The sequence below is a fragment of the Solanum lycopersicum genome, chromosome 6 (assembly GCF_036512215.1).
Source record: "Solanum lycopersicum chromosome 6, SLM_r2.1".
NCBI lineage: Eukaryota > Viridiplantae > Streptophyta > Magnoliopsida > Solanales > Solanaceae > Solanum > Solanum lycopersicum.
The window spans coordinates 550,248-565,908 of NC_090805.1; the positions used below are offsets into that span (position 1 = coordinate 550,248).

The window sequence follows — 15,661 nt, forward strand, 5'->3', positions numbered from 1 at the left end:
GGCCAATGTTATGGCCGATGCTCTGAGTAGGAAGACTCCTAGCATGGGGAGTCTTGCAGCACTTAGTATTATGGAGAGACCATTGGCTAGAGATGTGCAGATATTAGCTAACAGTCTTGTCCGCTTGCAGATTTCAGAAGAGAGTGAGGGGATGATTGCTTTTATTGAGGCTCGGTCTTCTTTAGTCGAGCAAATTCGTGCACACCAATTTGATGACGAAAAATTATGTCTCATTCGAGACAGAGTATTGAGAGGGGAAGCTAAGGAGGCTGTCCTTGATTCTGATGGTGTCTTGCGGATCGGAGGCAGAATTTGTGTGCCCAGGACAGGCGATTTGATTAGATTGATTCTTGAGGAGGCCCATTGTACTCGGTATTCCATCCATCCGGGAGCGGCAAAGATGTATCATGATCTGAGTCAGCATTACTGGTGGTGTGGGATGAAGAGAGATATTTCAGACTTTGTTTCTAGGTGTTTGACTTGCCAGCAGGTCAAATGTGAGCACCAGCGGCCAGGGGGTGTATCTCAGAGGATGCCTATTCCTACTTGGAAGTGGGAGCGGATTACTATGGACTTTGTTGTGGGTTTGCCTACCACAGTGGGTGGTTATGACTCTATTTGGGTTGTTGTTGATAGACTGACCAAGTCTGCCCACTTCATCCCGGTTCGGGTAAAGTATACAGCAGAAAAGTTAGCCGAACTATATATCAGTCAGATTGTACGACTACATGGAGTTCCTCTTTCTATCATATCAGATCGAGGTTCACTATTTACTTCTCACTTCTGGAAGGCATTACAACATGGTCTGGGTACTCAGTTAGATATGAGTACGGCATTTCACCCTCAGACAGATGGTCAATCTGAGCGGACCATTCAGGTATTGGAAGATATGCTTCGAGCGTGTGTGATCGATTTTGGTGCAAGATGGGATCGACATTTACCCTTAGCGGAGTTTGCCTATAATAACAGTTATCACTCTAGTATCCAAATGGCCCCATTTGAGGCATTATATGGTAGACGGTGTAGATCTCCTATTGGTTGGTTTGATTCGGCGGAGATGGACTCTTTGGATACAGACTTGCTTAGAGATGCTATGGAGCAAGTTCGTATGATTCAGTATAGATTATTGACAGCTCAGAGTCGACAAAAGAGTTATGCAGATCGGAGAGTTAGAGCCTTGGTGTTTATGGAGGGTGATCATGTTTGGCTCCGAGTATCACCCATGAAGGGTGTAATGAGGTTTGGAAAGAAGGGCAAGCTTAGCCCTAGGTTCATTGGACCTTTTGAGATTTTGAGCCGAGTGGGAGAGGTGGCCTATAAGTTGGCCTTGCCACCTAGTTTGTCGGCAGTTCATCCTGTTTTCCATGTCTCTATGCTTCGGAAGTATATTCCGGATGAATCTCATGTGATTTCACTCGATTCTGTGGAGCTGGGTCCAGACTTGACATTTGAGGAGGAGCCTATAGCTATTTTGGATAGGCAAATTCGAAAGCTTAGGACCAAAGAGATTGCTTCAGTGAAGGTGCAATGGAAGCACCGATCAGTGAGAGAGGCAACTTGGGAGACAGAGTCTGACATGCGTGCCAGATATCCTCAACTTTTTGAAGCATCAGGTACTTTCTTTTACTTTATGTTCGAGGACGAACATGATTTTTAGTGGTGGATAATGTAATGACCCGGAAGGTCATTTTTGGAAATTTTAAATATTAGTGTAACTTGAGTTAATTAATCGATAGTTTATGGGCTAAAATGATAATTTATTTAAGACCCTATACTATTTAGCCTTTATTTAATTAAATATGTGGAACAAAACTAACCTAAACGTGTGACGAAAAACAAAGAAGAGGAGAAAGTCTGAAAAACACTCGCAGCGCCGTCGAACAAGTGCACTTGATTCAGGTAATAATTTTAAACTTTGCATTGAGGCTGCTGAATATGTCTTGTAATTAATGTACAATTATAATTTTTATGTTAACTTTAATATGTGCTTTGGAATGTGAAACATGGCAAAATGAATATGGAATAAAGAAATAATATTTGGAAGTTGGTATATTGGTATGAAGTAATTTTGAAATTTAGAAAGAGGGTCATGCCAATCATGTGATAATTGTTGGGAATATAATTGCATCAAGATGATTGAAAAATAATAGATAGGAATATAGGGTATCCATTTGAGGATTTAAAATATATTTTTTTGTCCTCGTGATTTTCTCTGTAACTTAAGGCTTCACTGTTTCTTAGAATTTTCTTATTATTATCATATTAAGATTCAAGTGTGATATATTGAGATAGGTAATTAAATATTAGATATATTATATTATATAGATATCGTTAAAGTTATGATATTTGGAGAAATTGAAATTTAACCGTAAGCTTAAATTTGGAAAACATGAGAGTTCACATGTTAATTGACATCAAGAATTACAAACTTGATTATAAATTTGGGTGAAGTTTTATGTCAAGGTTAAACACATAATAATGTGGGTGTTGTTAGTTCCAAACCTTATTGTGAATATACATATTTGAATAGATTGCATCGATTTGGAAGCTCAACTTAAAGGGAAGGCTCAAGTCCCGTAGTGATTATTCAAGTGACTAAGGCAAGTGGATTTCTAAACTCTTGTTAAGCGTACGAAATTCGTGTATTTCCTTGTGTGATGTTGAGAATGATTTGGAGACTTGTTGTTTATTTGTTGGTGTTGTATTTCTTGTTGTAAATTGTGTTTGGTTATCAAATGGTTATCTCCTCCCTTTTCATTTGAGCATGTCATTTGCATTGTATCTGAGACATTGTTGTGGTAAGAGGATGGTGTACTATTTTCGAGGGTCGTATCGCGCGCCGCGATGGATATTATATTTCGAGGGACGTATCGCGCGCCGCGAAGGTTACTACTTATCGAGGGTCGTGTCGTGCGCCGCGACAGATGCATGGACAGATATGTCCCCCATGGGTCCCGAACTGAGAGACAGCGGGTGTGTATCGTTAGGAAAGACATGCATCACGATATTTGACATTGCATCTCATGACATTGCACATCTTATTATTGATGAACTTGAACATGTGTTTTGCTGATCTTGTGATTGTTTCTCTGTGAAGTCTGTGATTGTTGAATATTGAGTTGATATTGAGAATGTGTAAACTGATAGAGTGTGGTTATTGAGTGGTGTGTTTGGTAAACTGTTAGGCTGTAGCGTGGAGATTTAGATAGGGTGTAAGGAGTACCCGTATTTTGTTCACTTAACTTGTGTTTAGAGGTTTGCTTGTTGGGTACCGCGTGGTTTGGTACTCACCCCTTGCTTCTACAAATTTTTGTAGGTTACGAGCCTGGATCTTTGTGATACATTCTATTCTCTTCGTTTTCGAGGCATCTTGTGGAGGATTGTGAGGTAGCTGTTTGTCATCTCAGCGAACTTTCCTACTCCAGTTTATGATTTTATTTTTACTTGAAAGACAACTTCATTTTAGACTTCTATTTTGTTTCAATTCTAATGTTTACATTAGAGGCTTGTGCACGTGACAACCTGGTTTTGGGGATTGAATTTATATGACTTGGTTTCATACTAGAAATTGTTGTTGGATTGTCATTTACTTCCGCACTTTGTTAGATATTGGGTTTTAGGCTGACTTGTCTTGGTGGGATAAGACAAGTGCCATCACACCTATTTTTGGGTCGTGACAAAATGGTATCAGAGCCCCAGGTTCATAGGTCTCACGTGTATACAAGCCGAGTCTACGTAGAGTCTCAAGGATCAGTACGGAGACGTCTGTACTCATCTTTGAGAGGCTATAAAGATTACTAGGAAACTTCCTTTTGTTCATTCTTTCTCATCGTGCATAGTTACCTTCGTTAGTACTGAGTTGTTGTATACTCTTTTGACAGATGACGAGGACTAGAACTAATGTTACTGGTGGTAGAGGGGAGGCACTTCCCGAGGCAGTTATTGAGGCCCCAGCTAGAGGTAGGGGTAGATCTCGAGCTAGAGGTCGTGCTAGTAGTGCGACAGTAACCAGAGGTCGTGGACGTGGAGCAGCACCAGTGAGAGGTCGTGCTAGAGAGGTCTCTACCGAACCACAGATTGATGACAGAGAGGACCAGGTTCCTCCAGATCCCGTAGTCACACCTTTGCTTCAGGATACACTATTGAGGGTGTTAAGTGTGCTAGAGGGCTTTTCTCAGGGTGGTGGTGCGACTACCACACCACATGACTCTCGTACTAGAGAGGGGGCTCAGACCCAAGAGCAACAACAAGCCCCAGTTTTTCAGGATGCGGTGGGGCAACTACCAGTAGATCCCGCGGTTCATAATGATATTGCACCAGCAATTGGGGGTCAAGTTGCATCGATGGTTGTTCTGACAGAGGATGAGCAGCGTAGGTATGAGAGATTTCGAAAGATGGACCCACCTCAGTTTCAGGGTGGGAAGAGCGAGGACGCTCATGAGTTTCTAACTACCTGCCGAGAGTTACTAGAGGTGGTTGGATTAGCTGAGTCACATGGGGTTAGATATGCTACACTCCAGCTTCGTGGACCAGCGAGAGACTGGTGGAGGACTTATTCGGGATGTTTGCCAGTTGGATCTCCTCCAGTGACTTGGGAGCAGTTTGCTAGCGCATTCCAAGATCGTTTTATCCCATGGAGCGTGAGAGAGGAGAGTCGCTTGAGGTTTGAGAGTCTGAGACAGGATGGTTTATCGGTTACAGAGTATGAGGCGCGTTTTTGCCAGTTGTCTAGGCATGCGTTGGCCATTATTCCAAATGAGACAGAGAGGATCCGCAGATTCGTGAGGGGATTGACTTTCTCTATCAGGTCAGCTGTATTTCGGACATCTAGGGAGGGGACTTCTTTCCAGTCCATTGTGAGCGCCGCCAAAGAGGCGGAATTGATGGAGAGAGAAGAGTTTGGGGACCCTAAAAGAGCTCGTATATCAGGCCAGTTTCAGGGTGCCTCATCTGGAGGTAGGGGATCACAGAGAGTGAGTGGTTCTTTTCAGCAGCGGGGACCTATTCATGCATCTATGCCGACATTTGAGGGTGGCCAGACATCTAGGGGTTCTTATGGCCCAGGTCAGGGCTCGTACGGTTCACAACAGCGACCTACAGGGCGAGGAAATTATAGTGGGTTTTCAGGGTCCACACAACAGTTCCCAGGTCAGAGATTTTGTTTTACTTGTGGAGATCCCGATCATCTAATGCGGCAGTGTACTTCTCAAAGGGGTCGTGGTGGGCCTCGACCAAATTCTTCATTCCAGACTAGACCACCAGCACCACAGGGTAGAGGTCGTGGCAGAGTTCAGTCAGGTAGAGGTGATAGAGTTTCCAGTAGTGGTGTTGCAGCTCAGCAGAGTGGGGGTAGAGGTACCACCCAGGATGGAGGTGGACGAGGAGGCCACTGCTATGCTTTCCCCGGGAGACCTGAGGCGGAGACCTCAGATGCGGTTATTACAGGTATCATCCCAGTATGCCATCGACCTGCGTCTGTGTTGTTTGATCCAGGTTCTACATTCTCTTATGTGTCTACGTATTTTGCTGCTAAATTTGATATGATATGTGATAGCATGACTGTACCTATTCGTGTTTCTACACCCGTGGGTAAGCCCCTAGTGGTGGATCGAGTGTATCGATCCTGTCTTGTTTCTTTGGCTGGGTATGACACTTGGGTAGACTTAATCATTCTGGGGATGGTGGACTTTGATGTTATCTTGGGTATGGATTGGCTTTCTCCTTATCATGCTGTCCTTGATTGTAATGCTAAGACTGTGACTTTAGCAATGCCTGGTGTTCCGAGGGTTGAGTGGAAGAGTGTTAGTGGTTCTTATCCTAGAAAGGTTATCTCTTTTATCCGTGCACAGAGATTGGTGGAGAGGGGGTGTTTGTCTTACTTAGCTTTTATTCGGGATACTAGTGTTGAACCACCTTCCATGGACTCTGTTCCCGTGGTTCAGGAGTTTCTCGATGTATTTCCTTCTGATCTTCCAGGTGTTCCTCCCGATAGGGACATTGATTTTGCTATTGATTTGGAGCCAGGCACTAAGCCTATTTCTATACCTCCATATCGTATGGCCCCAGCAGAGTTGAAAGAATTAAAGGATCAGTTGCAAGATTTATTGAGTAAGGGTTTTATTCGCCCTAGTGTATCACCTTGGGGTGCCCCTGTATTGTTTGTGAAGAAAAAGGATGGGACTATGAGAATGTGTATTGATTACAGACAGTTGAACAAGGTAACAATTAAGAATAAGTATCCTCTTCCGCGTATTGATGACTTATTTGATCAGTTACAGGGAGCATCATTGTTCTCTAAGATTGATTTGAGGTCTGGGTATCATCAGTTGAAAATTAGGGCATCAGATATCCCTAAGACAGCTTTTCGGACCCGGTATGGGCATTATGAGTTTCTAGTGATGTCCTTCGGATTGACTAATGCCCCTGCAGCATTCATGGAGTTGATGAATGGGGTGTTTCGACCATACCTTGATTCTTTTGTGATTGTTTTCATCGATGACATCTTGGTTTACTCTAAGACTGAGGAGGACCATGTCCGACACCTGAGGATTGTACTCCAGAGGTTGAGAGAAGAGAAGTTGTATGCCAAGTTCTCAAAGTGTGAGTTCTGGCTTACTTCTGTGACATTCTTGGGGCACGTGGTGTCCAAGGAGGGTATTAGAGTAGATCCAGCCAAAATTAAGGCAGTTAGAGGCTGGACGCGACCTACCTCACCTACTGAGATTAGGAGTTTTGTGGGATTGGCAGGCTATTATCGACGATTTGTTCAGAGTTTCTCTACTATTGCAGCTCCATTGACTAGATTGACTCGACAGGATGTGAGTTTTCAGTGGTCTGATGAGTGTGAGGAGAGCTTTCAAAAACTCAAGACTTTGTTGACTTCTGCTCCTGTGTTGACTCTACCTGAGGAAGGTGTAGACTTTACTGTGTATTGTGATGCTTCAGGAGTTGGTTTGGGTGGTGTGTTGATGCAGAAGGGGAAAGTGATTGCTTATGCTTCTAGGCAATTGAAATCCCATGAGAAAAACTACCCTACTCATGATTTGGAGTTGGCGGCTGTGGTATTTGTACTTAAGTTATGGCGTCATTATTTGTATGGGGTGCATTGTGAGATCTTCACTGATCATCGGAGTCTTCAATATATCTTTAGCTAGAGGGATTTGAACTTGAGGCAACGGAGATGGCTTGAGTTGTTGAAGGACTATGATGTGACCATTCTGTATCATCCAGGAAAGGCCAATGTTATGGCCGATGCTCTGAGTAGGAAGACTCCTAGCATGGGGAGTCTTGCAGCACTTAGTATTATGGAGAGACCATTGGCTAGAGATGTGCAGATATTAGCTAACAGTCTTGTCCGCTTGCAGATTTCAGAAGAGAGTGAGGGGATGATTGCTTTTATTGAGGCTCGGTCTTCTTTAGTCGAGCAAATTCGTGCACACCAATTTGATGACGAAAAATTATGTCTCATTCGAGACAGAGTATTGAGAGGGGAAGCTAAGGAGGCTGTCCTTGATTCTGATGGTGTCTTGCGGATCGGAGGCAGAATTTGTGTGCCCAGGACAGGCGATTTGATTAGATTGATTCTTGAGGAGGCCCATTGTACTCGGTATTCCATCCATCCGGGAGCGGCAAAGATGTATCATGATCTGAGTCAGCATTACTGGTGGTGTGGGATGAAGAGAGATATTTCAGACTTTGTTTCTAGGTGTTTGACTTGCCAGCAGGTCAAATGTGAGCACCAGCGGCCAGGGGGTGTATCTCAGAGGATGCCTATTCCTACTTGGAAGTGGGAGCGGATTACTATGGACTTTGTTGTGGGTTTGCCTACCACAGTGGGTGGTTATGACTCTATTTGGGTTGTTGTTGATAGACTGACCAAGTCTGCCCACTTCATCCCGGTTCGGGTAAAGTATACAGCAGAAAAGTTAGCCGAACTATATATCAGTCAGATTGTACGACTACATGGAGTTCCTCTTTCTATCATATCAGATCGAGGTTCACTATTTACTTCTCACTTCTGGAAGGCATTACAACATGGTCTGGGTACTCAGTTAGATATGAGTACGGCATTTCACCCTCAGACAGATGGTCAATCTGAGCGGACCATTCAGGTATTGGAAGATATGCTTCGAGCGTGTGTGATCGATTTTGGTGCAAGATGGGATCGACATTTACCCTTAGCGGAGTTTGCCTATAATAACAGTTATCACTCTAGTATCCAAATGGCCCCATTTGAGGCATTATATGGTAGACGGTGTAGATCTCCTATTGGTTGGTTTGATTCGGCGGAGATGGACTCTTTGGATACAGACTTGCTTAGAGATGCTATGGAGCAAGTTCGTATGATTCAGTATAGATTATTGACAGCTCAGAGTCGACAAAAGAGTTATGCAGATCGGAGAGTTAGAGCCTTGGTGTTTATGGAGGGTGATCATGTTTGGCTCCGAGTATCACCCATGAAGGGTGTAATGAGGTTTGGAAAGAAGGGCAAGCTTAGCCCTAGGTTCATTGGACCTTTTGAGATTTTGAGCCGAGTGGGAGAGGTGGCCTATAAGTTGGCCTTGCCACCTAGTTTGTCGGCAGTTCATCCTGTTTTCCATGTCTCTATGCTTCGGAAGTATATTCCGGATGAATCTCATGTGATTTCACTCGATTCTGTGGAGCTGGGTCCAGACTTGACATTTGAGGAGGAGCCTATAGCTATTTTGGATAGGCAAATTCGAAAGCTTAGGACCAAAGAGATTGCTTCAGTGAAGGTGCAATGGAAGCACCGATCAGTGAGAGAGGCAACTTGGGAGACAGAGTCTGACATGCGTGCCAGATATCCTCAACTTTTTGAAGCATCAGGTACTTTCTTTTACTTTATGTTCGAGGACGAACATGATTTTTAGTGGTGGATAATGTAATGACCCGGAAGGTCATTTTTGGAAATTTTAAATATTAGTGTAACTTGAGTTAATTAATCGATAGTTTATGGGCTAAAATGATAATTTATTTAAGACCCTATACTATTTAGCCTTTATTTAATTAAATATGTGGAACAAAACTAACCTAAACGTGTGACGAAAAACAAAGAAGAGGAGAAAGTCTGAAAAACACTCGCAGCGCCGTCGAACAAGTGCACTTGATTCAGGTAATAATTTTAAACTTTGCATTGAGGCTGCTGAATATGTCTTGTAATTAATGTACAATTATAATTTTTATGTTAACTTTAATATGTGCTTTGGAATGTGAAACATGGCAAAATGAATATGGAATAAAGAAATAATATTTGGAAGTTGGTATATTGGTATGAAGTAATTTTGAAATTTAGAAAGAGGGTCATGCCAATCATGTGATAATTGTTGGGAATATAATTGCATCAAGATGATTGAAAAATAATAGATAGGAATATAGGGTATCCATTTGAGGATTTAAAATATATTTTTTTGTCCTCGTGATTTTCTCTGTAACTTAAGGCTTCACTGTTTCTTAGAATTTTCTTATTATTATCATATTAAGATTCAAGTGTGATATATTGAGATAGGTAATTAAATATTAGATATATTATATTATATAGATATCGTTAAAGTTATGATATTTGGAGAAATTGAAATTTAACCGTAAGCTTAAATTTGGAAAACATGAGAGTTCACATGTTAATTGACATCAAGAATTACAAACTTGATTATAAATTTGGGTGAAGTTTTATGTCAAGGTTAAACACATAATAATGTGGGTGTTGTTAGTTCCAAACCTTATTGTGAATATACATATTTGAATAGATTGCATCGATTTGGAAGCTCAACTTAAAGGGAAGGCTCAAGTCCCGTAGTGATTATTCAAGTGACTAAGGCAAGTGGATTTCTAAACTCTTGTTAAGCGTACGAAATTCGTGTATTTCCTTGTGTGATGTTGAGAATGATTTGGAGACTTGTTGTTTATTTGTTGGTGTTGTATTTCTTGTTGTAAATTGTGTTTGGTTATCAAATGGTTATCTCCTCCCTTTTCATTTGAGCATGTCATTTGCATTGTATCTGAGACATTGTTGTGGTAAGAGGATGGTGTACTATTTTCGAGGGTCGTATCGCGCGCCGCGATGGATATTATATTTCGAGGGACGTATCGCGCGCCGCGAAGGTTACTACTTATCGAGGGTCGTGTCGTGCGCCGCGACAGATGCATGGACAGATATGTCCCCCATGGGTCCCGAACTGAGAGACAGCGGGTGTGTATCGTTAGGAAAGACATGCATCACGATATTTGACATTGCATCTCATGACATTGCACATCTTATTATTGATGAACTTGAACATGTGTTTTGCTGATCTTGTGATTGTTTCTCTGTGAAGTCTGTGATTGTTGAATATTGAGTTGATATTGAGAATGTGTAAACTGATAGAGTGTGGTTATTGAGTGGTGTGTTTGGTAAACTGTTAGGCTGTAGCGTGGAGGTTTAGATAGGGTGTAAGGAGTACCCGTATTTTGTTCACTTAACTTGTGTTTAGAGGTTTGCTTGTTGGGTACCGCGTGGTTTGGTACTCACCCCTTGCTTCTACAAATTTTTGTAGGTTACGAGCCTGGATCTTTGTGATACATTCTATTCTCTTCGTTTTCGAGGCATCTTGTGGAGGATTGTGAGGTAGCTGTTTGTCATCTCAGCGAACTTTCCTACTCCAGTTTATGATTTTGTTTTTACTTGAAAGACAACTTCATTTTAGACTTCTATTTTGTTTCAATTCTAATGTTTACATTAGAGGCTTGTGCACGTGACAACCTGGTTTTGGGGATTGAATTTATATGACTTGGTTTCATACTAGAAATTGTTGTTGGATTGTCATTTACTTCCGCACTTTGTTAGATATTGGGTTTTAGGCTGACTTGTCTTGGTGGGATAAGACAAGTGCCATCACACCTATTTTTGGGTCGTGACAAAATGGTATCAGAGCCCCAGGTTCATAGGTCTCACGTGTATACAAGCCGAGTCTACGTAGAGTCTCAAGGATCAGTACGGAGACGTCTGTACTCATCTTTGAGAGGCTATAAAGATTACTAGGAAACTTCCTTTTGTTCATTCTTTCTCATCGTGCATAGTTACCTTCGTTAGTACTGAGTTGTTGTATACTCTTTTGACAGATGACGAGGACTAGAACTAATGTTACTGGTGGTAGAGGGGAGGCACTTCCCGAGGCAGTTATTGAGGCCCCAGCTAGAGGTAGGGGTAGATCTCGAGCTAGAGGTCGTGCTAGTAGTGCGACAGTAACCAGAGGTCGTGGACGTGGAGCAGCACCAGTGAGAGGTCGTGCTAGAGAGGTCTCTACCGAACCACAGATTGATGACAGAGAGGACCAGGTTCCTCCAGATCCCGTAGTCACACCTTTGCTTCAGGATACACTATTGAGGGTGTTAAGTGTGCTAGAGGGCTTTTCTCAGGGTGGTGGTGCGACTACCACACCACATGACTCTCGTACTAGAGAGGGGGCTCAGACCCAAGAGCAACAACAAGCCCCAGTTTTTCAGGATGCGGTGGGGCAACTACCAGTAGATCCCGCGGTTCATAATGATATTGCACCAGCAATTGGGGGTCAAGTTGCATCGATGGTTGTTCTGACAGAGGATGAGCAGCGTAGGTATGAGAGATTTCGAAAGATGGACCCACCTCAGTTTCAGGGTGGGAAGAGCGAGGACGCTCATGAGTTTCTAACTACCTGCCGAGAGTTACTAGAGGTGGTTGGATTAGCTGAGTCACATGGGGTTAGATATGCTACACTCCAGCTTCGTGGACCAGCGAGAGACTGGTGGAGGACTTATTCGGGATGTTTGCCAGTTGGATCTCCTCCAGTGACTTGGGAGCAGTTTGCTAGCGCATTCCAAGATCGTTTTATCCCATGGAGCGTGAGAGAGGAGAGTCGCTTGAGGTTTGAGAGTCTGAGACAGGATGGTTTATCGGTTACAGAGTATGAGGCGCGTTTTTGCCAGTTGTCTAGGCATGCGTTGGCCATTATTCCAAATGAGACAGAGAGGATCCGCAGATTCGTGAGGGGATTGACTTTCTCTATCAGGTCAGCTGTATTTCGGACATCTAGGGAGGGGACTTCTTTCCAGTCCATTGTGAGCGCCGCCAAAGAGGCGGAATTGATGGAGAGAGAAGAGTTTGGGGACCCTAAAAGAGCTCGTATATCAGGCCAGTTTCAGGGTGCCTCATCTGGAGGTAGGGGATCACAGAGAGTGAGTGGTTCTTTTCAGCAGCGGGGACCTATTCATGCATCTATGCCGACATTTGAGGGTGGCCAGACATCTAGGGGTTCTTATGGCCCAGGTCAGGGCTCGTACGGTTCACAACAGCGACCTACAGGGCGAGGAAATTATAGTGGGTTTTCAGGGTCCACACAACAGTTCCCAGGTCAGAGATTTTGTTTTACTTGTGGAGATCCCGATCATCTAATGCGGCAGTGTACTTCTCAAAGGGGTCGTGGTGGGCCTCGACCAAATTCTTCATTCCAGACTAGACCACCAGCACCACAGGGTAGAGGTCGTGGCAGAGTTCAGTCAGGTAGAGGTGATAGAGTTTCCAGTAGTGGTGTTGCAGCTCAGCAGAGTGGGGGTAGAGGTACCACCCAGGATGGAGGTGGACGAGGAGGCCACTGCTATGCTTTCCCCGGGAGACCTGAGGCGGAGACCTCAGATGCGGTTATTACAGGTATCATCCCAGTATGCCATCGACCTGCGTCTGTGTTGTTTGATCCAGGTTCTACATTCTCTTATGTGTCTACGTATTTTGCTGCTAAATTTGATATGATATGTGATAGCATGACTGTACCTATTCGTGTTTCTACACCCGTGGGTAAGCCCCTAGTGGTGGATCGAGTGTATCGATCCTGTCTTGTTTCTTTGGCTGGGTATGACACTTGGGTAGACTTAATCATTCTGGGGATGGTGGACTTTGATGTTATCTTGGGTATGGATTGGCTTTCTCCTTATCATGCTGTCCTTGATTGTAATGCTAAGACTGTGACTTTAGCAATGCCTGGTGTTCCGAGGGTTGAGTGGAAGAGTGTTAGTGGTTCTTATCCTAGAAAGGTTATCTCTTTTATCCGTGCACAGAGATTGGTGGAGAGGGGGTGTTTGTCTTACTTAGCTTTTATTCGGGATACTAGTGTTGAACCACCTTCCATGGACTCTGTTCCCGTGGTTCAGGAGTTTCTCGATGTATTTCCTTCTGATCTTCCAGGTGTTCCTCCCGATAGGGACATTGATTTTGCTATTGATTTGGAGCCAGGCACTAAGCCTATTTCTATACCTCCATATCGTATGGCCCCAGCAGAGTTGAAAGAATTAAAGGATCAGTTGCAAGATTTATTGAGTAAGGGTTTTATTCGCCCTAGTGTATCACCTTGGGGTGCCCCTGTATTGTTTGTGAAGAAAAAGGATGGGACTATGAGAATGTGTATTGATTACAGACAGTTGAACAAGGTAACAATTAAGAATAAGTATCCTCTTCCGCGTATTGATGACTTATTTGATCAGTTACAGGGAGCATCATTGTTCTCTAAGATTGATTTGAGGTCTGGGTATCATCAGTTGAAAATTAGGGCATCAGATATCCCTAAGACAGCTTTTCGGACCCGGTATGGGCATTATGAGTTTCTAGTGATGTCCTTCGGATTGACTAATGCCCCTGCAGCATTCATGGAGTTGATGAATGGGGTGTTTCGACCATACCTTGATTCTTTTGTGATTGTTTTCATCGATGACATCTTGGTTTACTCTAAGACTGAGGAGGACCATGTCCGACACCTGAGGATTGTACTCCAGAGGTTGAGAGAAGAGAAGTTGTATGCCAAGTTCTCAAAGTGTGAGTTCTGGCTTACTTCTGTGACATTCTTGGGGCACGTGGTGTCCAAGGAGGGTATTAGAGTAGATCCAGCCAAAATTAAGGCAGTTAGAGGCTGGACGCGACCTACCTCACCTACTGAGATTAGGAGTTTTGTGGGATTGGCAGGCTATTATCGACGATTTGTTCAGAGTTTCTCTACTATTGCAGCTCCATTGACTAGATTGACTCGACAGGATGTGAGTTTTCAGTGGTCTGATGAGTGTGAGGAGAGCTTTCAAAAACTCAAGACTTTGTTGACTTCTGCTCCTGTGTTGACTCTACCTGAGGAAGGTGTAGACTTTACTGTGTATTGTGATGCTTCAGGAGTTGGTTTGGGTGGTGTGTTGATGCAGAAGGGGAAAGTGATTGCTTATGCTTCTAGGCAATTGAAATCCCATGAGAAAAACTACCCTACTCATGATTTGGAGTTGGCGGCTGTGGTATTTGTACTTAAGTTATGGCGTCATTATTTGTATGGGGTGCATTGTGAGATCTTCACTGATCATCGGAGTCTTCAATATATCTTTAGCTAGAGGGATTTGAACTTGAGGCAACGGAGATGGCTTGAGTTGTTGAAGGACTATGATGTGACCATTCTGTATCATCCAGGAAAGGCCAATGTTATGGCCGATGCTCTGAGTAGGAAGACTCCTAGCATGGGGAGTCTTGCAGCACTTAGTATTATGGAGAGACCATTGGCTAGAGATGTGCAGATATTAGCTAACAGTCTTGTCCGCTTGCAGATTTCAGAAGAGAGTGAGGGGATGATTGCTTTTATTGAGGCTCGGTCTTCTTTAGTCGAGCAAATTCGTGCACACCAATTTGATGACGAAAAATTATGTCTCATTCGAGACAGAGTATTGAGAGGGGAAGCTAAGGAGGCTGTCCTTGATTCTGATGGTGTCTTGCGGATCGGAGGCAGAATTTGTGTGCCCAGGACAGGCGATTTGATTAGATTGATTCTTGAGGAGGCCCATTGTACTCGGTATTCCATCCATCCGGGAGCGGCAAAGATGTATCATGATCTGAGTCAGCATTACTGGTGGTGTGGGATGAAGAGAGATATTTCAGACTTTGTTTCTAGGTGTTTGACTTGCCAGCAGGTCAAATGTGAGCACCAGCGGCCAGGGGGTGTATCTCAGAGGATGCCTATTCCTACTTGGAAGTGGGAGCGGATTACTATGGACTTTGTTGTGGGTTTGCCTACCACAGTGGGTGGTTATGACTCTATTTGGGTTGTTGTTGATAGACTGACCAAGTCTGCCCACTTCATCCCGGTTCGGGTAAAGTATACAGCAGAAAAGTTAGCCGAACTATATATCAGTCAGATTGTACGACTACATGGAGTTCCTCTTTCTATCATATCAGATCGAGGTTCACTATTTACTTCTCACTTCTGGAAGGCATTACAACATGGTCTGGGTACTCAGTTAGATATGAGTACGGCATTTCACCCTCAGACAGATGGTCAATCTGAGCGGACCATTCAGGTATTGGAAGATATGCTTCGAGCGTGTGTGATCGATTTTGGTGCAAGATGGGATCGACATTTACCCTTAGCGGAGTTTGCCTATAATAACAGTTATCACTCTAGTATCCAAATGGCCCCATTTGAGGCATTATATGGTAGACGGTGTAGATCTCCTATTGGTTGGTTTGATTCGGCGGAGATGGACTCTTTGGATACAGACTTGCTTAGAGATGCTATGGAGCAAGTTCGTATGATTCAGTATAGATTATTGACAGCTCAGAGTCGACAAAAGAGTTATGCAGACCGGAGAGTTAGAGCCTTGGTGTTTATGGAGG

The 15,661-nt window shown here is 43.5% G+C and overlaps 2 protein-coding genes across 2 annotated transcripts; both read left to right on the top strand.

The window, feature by feature from the left end:
• The first annotated feature begins 1,904 nt into the window (after positions 1-1,904).
• LOC138349085 (uncharacterized) lies at positions 1,905-7,168 on the top strand. Its single transcript, XM_069298942.1, has 2 exons — positions 1,905-5,064; positions 5,149-7,168. Exons 1-2 carry the CDS (start codon positions 3,882-3,884, stop codon positions 7,152-7,154), a joined length of 3,189 nt encoding a protein of 1,062 aa, XP_069155043.1. The 5' UTR covers positions 1,905-3,881; the 3' UTR covers positions 7,155-7,168.
• A 1,970-nt stretch (positions 7,169-9,138) lies between these two features.
• LOC138349086 (uncharacterized) lies at positions 9,139-15,013 on the top strand. The gene is made up of 2 exons (XM_069298943.1): positions 9,139-12,298; positions 12,383-15,013. The coding sequence occupies exons 1-2, from the start codon at positions 11,116-11,118 to the stop codon at positions 14,386-14,388; spliced, it is 3,189 nt and encodes a 1,062-aa protein (XP_069155044.1). The 5' UTR covers positions 9,139-11,115; the 3' UTR covers positions 14,389-15,013.
• The last annotated feature ends 648 nt before the right edge of the window (positions 15,014-15,661 follow it).

Bases quoted from the DNA above. Each gene is read 5' to 3' on its own strand.
- LOC138349085 (XM_069298942.1), top strand. From the start codon at position 3,882: ATGACGAGGACTAGAACTAATGTTACTGGTGGTAGAGGGGAGGCACTT. The intron at 5,065-5,148 runs GTCAGGGCTCGT...AACAGTTCCCAG, and splicing joins TAGGGGTTCTTATGGCCCAG to GTCAGAGATTTTGTTTTACT.
- LOC138349086 (XM_069298943.1), top strand. From the start codon at position 11,116: ATGACGAGGACTAGAACTAATGTTACTGGTGGTAGAGGGGAGGCACTT. The intron at 12,299-12,382 runs GTCAGGGCTCGT...AACAGTTCCCAG, and splicing joins TAGGGGTTCTTATGGCCCAG to GTCAGAGATTTTGTTTTACT.